Source organism: Salvelinus sp. IW2-2015, unplaced genomic scaffold (genome assembly GCF_002910315.2).
Source record: "Salvelinus sp. IW2-2015 unplaced genomic scaffold, ASM291031v2 Un_scaffold2438, whole genome shotgun sequence".
NCBI lineage: Eukaryota > Metazoa > Chordata > Actinopteri > Salmoniformes > Salmonidae > Salvelinus > Salvelinus sp. IW2-2015.
Window position 1 is genome coordinate 34168 of NW_019943759.1, and position 7976 is coordinate 42143.

At 49.1% G+C, this 7976-nt stretch overlaps 1 protein-coding gene across 1 annotated transcript in view; it reads right to left on the minus strand.

Moving 5' to 3' along the window:
* The window catches only part of LOC111955145 (cohesin subunit SA-1), a 31867-nt gene that overhangs the window by 3703 nt on the left and 20188 nt on the right, over positions 1-7976 (minus strand). The window contains 14 exon segments of the mRNA XM_070440341.1: positions 264-472; positions 567-695; positions 1986-2134; positions 2292-2393; positions 2684-2823; positions 3216-3390; positions 3783-4044; positions 4172-4446; positions 4585-4794; positions 4796-4859; positions 5806-5971; positions 5974-6022; positions 6144-6252; positions 7018-7078. Coding sequence (XP_070296442.1) covers positions 264-472; positions 567-695; positions 1986-2134; positions 2292-2393; positions 2684-2823; positions 3216-3390; positions 3783-4044; positions 4172-4446; positions 4585-4794; positions 4796-4859; positions 5806-5971; positions 5974-6022; positions 6144-6252; positions 7018-7078 — 2100 coding nt within the window.

Genomic DNA, 7976 nt, shown 5'->3' on the forward strand with positions numbered 1-7976 from the left:
TAACGCTGCTGGGTTTTTCACGCTCAACAGTTTCCCGTGTGTATCAAGAATGGTTCACCACCCAGAGGACATCCAGCCAACTTGACGCAATGAAGTCAACATGGGCCAGCATCCCTGTGGAACGCTTTCAACACCTTGTAGAGTCCATGCCCCAACGAATTGAGGCTGTTGAAAGGGCAAAAGGGAGTGCAACTGAATATTAGGAAGGTGTTCCTAATGTTTTGTACCCTCAGTGTATGTCTGTTTGTGAGAAATAGACCCACCCTCGATGCGTTTACTCTTGTGTATTGGCGTCCGTCCCTTCTTGCTGCGGATGGAGCTGGTCTTGCTGCTGGCGCCTGACGTTACCGACATCCGGTCCCCATCCTCTCCTCCTGTTAGCAGACTGTTCCGGTAGGAGATTAACGGCAGCCACACGTCCTCACGACGCTCCGACATCGACTCCGACATAAACTTCTCCAGATATGAGTGACTGGGGGGAGGAGAGAGACAGGTTACACACACAGTCTGCTTATTGTGCCATAATAATTTGACACACACACACACACACACACACAGGTACTTACACAGTCTTCTTGTCCTGTCGCAGCAGTTTGGAGGAGAACTCTGAGAGGACCTCTAGGAAGGCCAGGTTAGGAGGAGGGAACTCTGCACCATGGGGGTTCTGGTACTTAAAGGCAAACTCTATACCATCCCTGTCGAGGGGTGATGGGGGAGAAGCGGAAGATGAGACGAAGGGGGGAGACAGAAAGAGACAGACGAGGGGTGAGGGGGGGAGAAGAGACAGGGACTAATATAGCCCGAACATCAAAGCATACCGAAGCGGATAGAGCGACGAGGGGGGGACAGAAAGAGACAGACGAGGGGGGGGGGGGAGAGACAGACGAGGGGGGGGGGGGGAGAGATGACGAGGGGGGGGGGGGGGAGACAGACAGGAGGGTAGACAGAAAGAGAAGACAGGGGTGAGGGGAAGCGGCGGAGACGGAATGGTAGCGGGGTGGGGCTGTGAGGGTGAGGAAGAGAAAGACACAATCAGCTCAAAATAAAACCAGCTTCCTAACAATCTGTGTCTGTGTGTGTTAGGTGTGTGTTGTCTGTGTGTGGTGTGTTGGGTCTGTGTGTGTGTTTGTGTGTTGGGTCTGGTTGTGGTTGTGTTGTGTGTTGGCGTCTGTGTGTGTTGGGTCTGTGTGTGTGCTGCTTGTCGCTGGGCTGTCTGGGTGGTTATGTAGGGGCAGTTCAGTCGTCGTTGGTTTTAGCGTTGGCTCTTGTGTGTGTGTTGGGTCTTGTGTGTGGTTGTGGTCGTTGTGTGTGTGTTGGGTCTGTGTGTGTGTGTTGGTGTGGTGTTGGGTTGTGTGTGTGTGTGTTGGGTCTGTGTGTGTGTGTGTTGTTCTTGTGTGTGTGTGGGTCTGTGTGTGTGTTGGGTTGTGTGTGGTTGTGTGTGGTTGGGTCTGTGTTGTGGTTGGTAGTGTTCGGATGTGTTGTGTTCTTGTGTGTGTTGGGTTGTGTTGTGTGTGGTTGTGTGGTGTGTGTGTTGGGTCTGTGTTGTGTTGTGTGGTCTGTGTGTGTGTGGTGTGTGTTGGGTTGTGTGTGTGTGTTTGTGTTGTGTGTTGGCTTTTGTGTGTGTGTGTGTTCGTGTGTTGGTCTGTGTGTGTGTGTGCGGTCTGTGTGTGTGTTGGGTTGTGTGTGTGTTGGGTCTGTTGTGTGTGTTGGGTCTGGTGTGTGTGTGTGTGTGTTGGGCTGTGTGTGTGTGTGTCTGTGTCGTGTGGTTGTGGTCTGTGTGGCGTGTCTGTGCTGATGTGTGTGCGCTGTGTGGGTCTGTGTGTGTGTTGGGTCTGTGTGTGTGTTGGTCTGTGTGTGTGTGGTGTGTGGTGTGTTGGTCTGGTGTGGTTGGGTCTGTGTGTGTTGGGTCTGGTGTGTTGGGTCTGGTGGTGTGTGTGCGGTCTGTGCGTTGTGCGCGGTCGTGTGTGTGTTGTTTGGTTTCTTACTTGTGCAGTGTAGCGACAGCCTCTCTGGTTTTGATCTGGTCCAGGCCGAAGGTGAGGGCGAAGCGCCGGGCCAACTCCTTGATGCCGCTGACGTGAGACGACGTTCTGTCCAGAGTAGGACCCTGGTCCTGAAGAAGCTCGTTGAACAGCTACAACACACAGTGAACAGCGAGTGTGTGTGTCAGTGTGAGTGGTGCGGGTGTGTCAGTGTGTGTCTGTATAAAAATACAAATAAATGATTTGGTGTGTGGTGCGGGTGTGTGTGTGTGTGGTGCGAGGGTGTGTGTGGTGCGAGTGGGTCAGTACCTGTTGCAGACTGAGGATGAGGGTCTTGGCACAGAGGATCTTATCACTCTGTCTGGTCTTACTGAGAGTCTCCTTGATGATATCACCATAGTCATTATAATACTGGAGACAGAGAGAGAGACAGACAGACAGAGACAGACAGAGAGAGAGAGAGAGAGAGAGACAGAGAGAGACCGAGAGAGAGACAGAGAGAGAGACAGAGAGAGAGACAGAGAGAGAGACAGAGAGAGACAAGAGAGAAACCAGTCAGATCTTTGGTTGAGGATACAGGAGACTAGCATGACGATGTGACTATCAGACATGAAATGAAAGCATACAGGGATCAGGGACAGAAACAACTATTGTCATGTTTCATTGAACTGTCAGATAGACAGATGACACCAGGTCAGCACCTTCATGTAGTGTTTGAAGATGTCTGCTGCAGCGGGCATGTCCACGATGTCATAGATGATGAGTTTGCTGAAGGCTGCTAGCAGGTTTCTCCTCTTGTGAAGAGCTTCTATCTTATTGGCTTCATCCTCCTCATCGCCTTCTGGACACAGAACATACATACTTAGTGGTCTGTGTGTGTCTGCGTGCGTAGAATGTGTGTGTGTAATAATAATAATAGTAATAATAATAATAATAATAATATAGGTGGGTGCTTACAATGTTTGAATTGGAAATGTGTTTTTATGCATATCCCAACTCTCCTGAGACATCCTCAGAGAGCGGGGCAACGGCCAGGAATCAGCCATTATTGAAAGCAACCCAGGAGCAATGAGGGTTAAGTGCCTTGCTCAAGGGCACATTGGTTGATTTTTCAACCAAGTCAGCTCGGGATCTGAACCAGCGACCTTTCGGATACTGGCCCAACGCTCCTAACCGCTAGGCCACCTGCTGTGTGTGTCTCTGTGTGTGTGTGTGTGTGTGTGTGTGTCTAACCCATGCTCTGGTTCTCATCGTCCTGGTCTATAAAGACGTGGTCCAGGATGAAGGTGAGCAGCTCGTTCTGTAAGGTGCTGTCTGGGTTGAACACCAGGGCKTCCAGGCCTTCTCTGCCCCCAGAGACCAACTGGTGACTGAAGACCATCAGCAGGTCACACAACAACATGAAGGCCTGTTGTACAGGGAGGGAACACATCATCATTAACACCCTTCTTCATCATCACCACCATCATCAGTTTAAACTGGAGTGAGTCTAGTTGAAGTGGTTTAAACTGGTTTGAGACTGGTTTACTGAACTTGAAAAAGACTGGTTGAACAGGTGTAAACTGGTTTGAGACTGGTGTATCAGGGAGAGGACACACACTGCCCTCATCATCAGTTTAAACTGGAGTGAGACTGGTCCAACTGGAGTGAGACTGGTCTAACAGGTCTAACTGGAGTGAGACTGGTCTAACAGGTCTAACTGGAGTGAGACTGGTCTAACTGGAGTGAGACTGGTCTAACTGGAGTGAGACTGGTCTAACTGGAGTGAGACTGGTCCAACAGGTGCAAACTGGCCCGTACCTGTTCTTTGACAGGTGTGTTGACATTGGACAGACACTGCTGACAGACAGCCAGGAAGGACTTCACCACTCTCCTCAGAGCCACCAGGTCCTCCTTACTAGGAGTTCCCTCTGTGATCTTCACCAGCTGCCACAGTATGGAGTAGTGGGAACARTGCAGGGCCTGGACAGCGATCTGCTCTGGCATGGCCCCCTGCTCAATACCAGCCTTCAACAACCTGTAGCAGCTACCAAACAGGTCCCACCGCGTCAGGTCATGAGCACTGGGAACACACACACACACACACGTCAGAGTCCTGGGAGGACCTTTATATTCATGACTTACTGAGAGGGACGGASAGAAGGAGCGAGGGTCCTACTTGAAATGAGACAGAGGAAGGACGGTCTTACTTGTGGAAGGCCGTGAGTCTCTTGAGGGTAGACAGAACGTTGTAGATGTCGTCGTCGTCGGCCTCCTCGGCCTCTTGCAGCAGGTCTTCTACGGAGTGTGTGAAGCGGTCCGTCATCTCGTCGATGAGTTGCGAGCGGGCGATGTCCACTCTGTTCATGATGGTGTACTCTTCAGAACACAGGATGCTGTAGGTCTTACTGCAGGCCTCCAGCACGTCTGTCTCAATGTGTTTCTCTACCACCAGGCGGATCTGCTTCAGTAAGGCATCTAGGTGCTGGGAGAAGGAGTGAGAGAGAGAGAGTGAGAGAGAGGTCAGTAACTACAGTCACCCATAAAGAAAACGTCACACACGAAAACGTTAACTAGGCCTCTCACACACACACAAACCGAGCATGCACACACACACTCCTACCTTCTCCATACGCCCAGCACTGTACACGTCCAGGTCAAAGAACATGGGGATCTGTAGCAGGTTAGCCACCTTCTCAGAGTCGGCCTGGTACTTGGACAGGAGCATGGGCAGGGCCATGATGAAGTGTTCTGTCAGTTTGTTCTTGTCGTCGATCTGAGTCTTCCTCTCCTCGCCTGAGAACAACGTTTCCCGAGTGCCCCTGCCGAGCGGGTGGGTGAGCCTCTGCTGCCGTGCCGGGATGTCACACCATCAACTCTATCAGGGAACTCTCCTGTCTGTCTGGACAGCACTGTGATGAGAATAGAGGAGATGACAGAGAGAGAGATCACCGCCTGACCGCCAATCAACTCTTTAAAAACAGATATTGCGAGATAAACGATGTACTCGACCGTAATTAGGGTCCGATTTTAAGTTGTCATAACAATCGGGTAATCGGCATTTTTGGACACCCGATCATGGCGATTACATTACACTCCACGAGGAGACTGCGTGGCAGGCTGACTACCTGTGTATGCGGAGTGCAGCAAGGAGCCACGTTAAGGTGCTAGCTAGTATTAAATCTTATCTTATAAAAAACAATCAATCTTAACATAATCACTAGTTAACTACACATGGTTGATTGATATTTACTAGTTTATCTGCGTGTGTCAAATAATCAATGCGGTGCCTGTAATTTATCATCGAATCACAGCCTACTTCGACAAACGGGTGATGATTTAACAAGCGCATTCGCGAAAAAAGCACTGTTGTTGCGCACGAATGTACCTAACCATAAACATCAATGTCCTTTCTTAAAATCAATACACAGAAGTATACTTTATTAAACCTGCATATTTAGTTAAAAGAAATTCATGTTAGCAGGCAAGGAACTTAAACGTTAGCTTTCTTACATGGCACATATTGCACTTTTACTTTCTTCTCCAACACTTTGTTTTTGCATTATTTAAACCAAATTGAACATATTCATTATTTATTTGAGGCTAAATTGATTTTATTGATGTATTATATTAATTAAACTAAATTAATAAATAATGTAAAAAAAATAATCGGCCACTTAATCGGTATTGTCTTTTTTTGGTCCTCCAATAAATCGTACCGGCGTTGAAAAATCATAATCGGCCGACCTCTAAAACAGACATTGCGAGAAACAGATACCGCGATTATAAACAGATACCGCGATTATAACAACTAACCAGTGAGTTATGGTAAAGATCTAGAGACGTGTGGTCCTCACCCTCCTCTCCTTGTACAGGCTCCTCCAGCAGTAATTCAGTCATACACCCAGTCCTTCAGCAGCTCTGAGAATCTCTCCACAGAGAGTCCACCAGATAGGCTGCATGTTCATGAAGCTCACTCTCCAAGAAGAACAGCACCAGCATGCGGAGGAGTTGCCGTTGGGGCTGCTCCTCCCTCTCCTCTTAGCCAACTCCTCCTCTGCCTGGGGTCATGTCTGCTGAACACTGCACACAAAGTGGAATGTTGCTGGAAAAGGTCAATATCAGCCAATAATAATCGCTGAATGGATTTATTGGTTGGATTCCAACACTCAGACGACTCACTTCCTGTGCAGGAAACTCTCCTGCTGCCACGGCGACAGGTCTGTGGGCGGAGTAAACCAGGTGGTAGACATTCTCGCAGTCCTCATTGGACAACGCATCCTCGCTGCCCCTAGAACAACCAATCACAACTAGTGACATTAAAACGCCGCAGCCAATCCCAAACCGTTACAATATGCACACAGGGTTCCATTATACGAGTGTGTGTTGATATGTAAACGTGTGTATGTGTTGATACTAGTGGTGTAACGGACCGTAGTTGGTCCGTACGGATCACCCCCCACGGTTCGGCACACATGTGAACCGTGGATCAATTGCGAAGTTTAACCATCATAGTGTGAAATACAGTTTTACTGCCGCTGTTACTTTTTAAAGTAATAATTCCCTACATCTCGATGCCGAGCGGCAGTGAAAAGATAAAGACAAGACCGACGCTGTGTTTTACTCTGAAGCCTGAAGGTTGATTTGATTCTTTTTTAAAGCAGCCGTGTGTACTGTTCATGTGAACGGGGAATGTTGAATCCCAACGAATCAATCCTGGATGCTCGCGTTGCAGAAAGCAAAGAAAAAAGAGCAGTGACAGACATGACTAGCGGAGAAGCTGAAGAACTGCAAAAGCCTCCCGCTTCATTTAAGTCTCAAGTATGGGAGCATTTTGGCTTCCCTGTCAAATATGATGACGGAAGAAGGGTGGTGGACAACAGCATTACGGTGTGTAGGCATTGTGCCACAAGAAAGCCGTACGATCATGGAAATACATGGAACGTGACCACACATTTAAATCGTCATCACCCTGGTGTGTCTGATGGGAGCCAACTCAGCCAAGAGACAACAACTTCTCACCGCGGCATTTAAGCCCTTTGCTGCAGAATCAGACCGGGCTGAAGCCATCACTAAATCTACTGGGATGTTTATCACTGCAGACATGAGGCCGTATTCTGTTGTGGAAAACAAAGGGTTTAAACATATGGTGAAAAAGCTTGAGCCACGCTAGGAAATCCCTTCGCGCCCACTTCAGTATGGAGATGGTGCCAGATCTTTATGAACAAATATCAAAATTGTCGACGAATTATCAAATGCATCCTCTGTTGCCCTCACCACAGACGGGTGGACCTCCAGGGTAACAGAAAGCTACGTGACTGTGACTGCTCACTACACCACAGACGGGTGGACCTCCAGGGTAACAGAAAGCTACGTGACTGTGACTGCTCACTACACCACAGAGGAGTGGACCTCCAGGGTAAAGAAAGCTACGTGACTGACTGCTTCACTACACCACAGAGGAGTGGACCTCCAGGGTTTAACAGAAAGCTACCTGGCTGTGCCTGTTTCCTTACTACAAGAGAGAGTGGACCTTCCAGTGTAACAGAAAGCTACGTGACTGACTGCTCACTACCCACAGAGGAGTGGACCTCCAGGTAACAGGAAAAGCTCACCGTGACTGGACTGCTCACATACACCAGCAGAGGAGTGGACCTCCAGGGTAACGAAAAAGCTACGTGACTGACTGTCACTACAGCCACAGGACGGTGGACTCAGGTAACAGAAAGCTACGTGACTGTGACGTTCACTACACACCAGCAGAGGATGGACCTCCAGGTGAACAGAAAGCTACGTGACTGACTGCTCACTACACCACAGAGGATGGACTCAGGGTAACAGAAGCTACGTGACTGACTGCTCACTAGCACCACAGAGGAGTGGGACCTCCAGGCGTAACAGAACGTTACGTGACTGACGCTCATACACCACAGAGGAGTGGACTCCAGGGGTACAGAAAGCTACGTGACTGACTGCTCACTACACCACAGACGGGGACCTCCAGGGTAACATAAA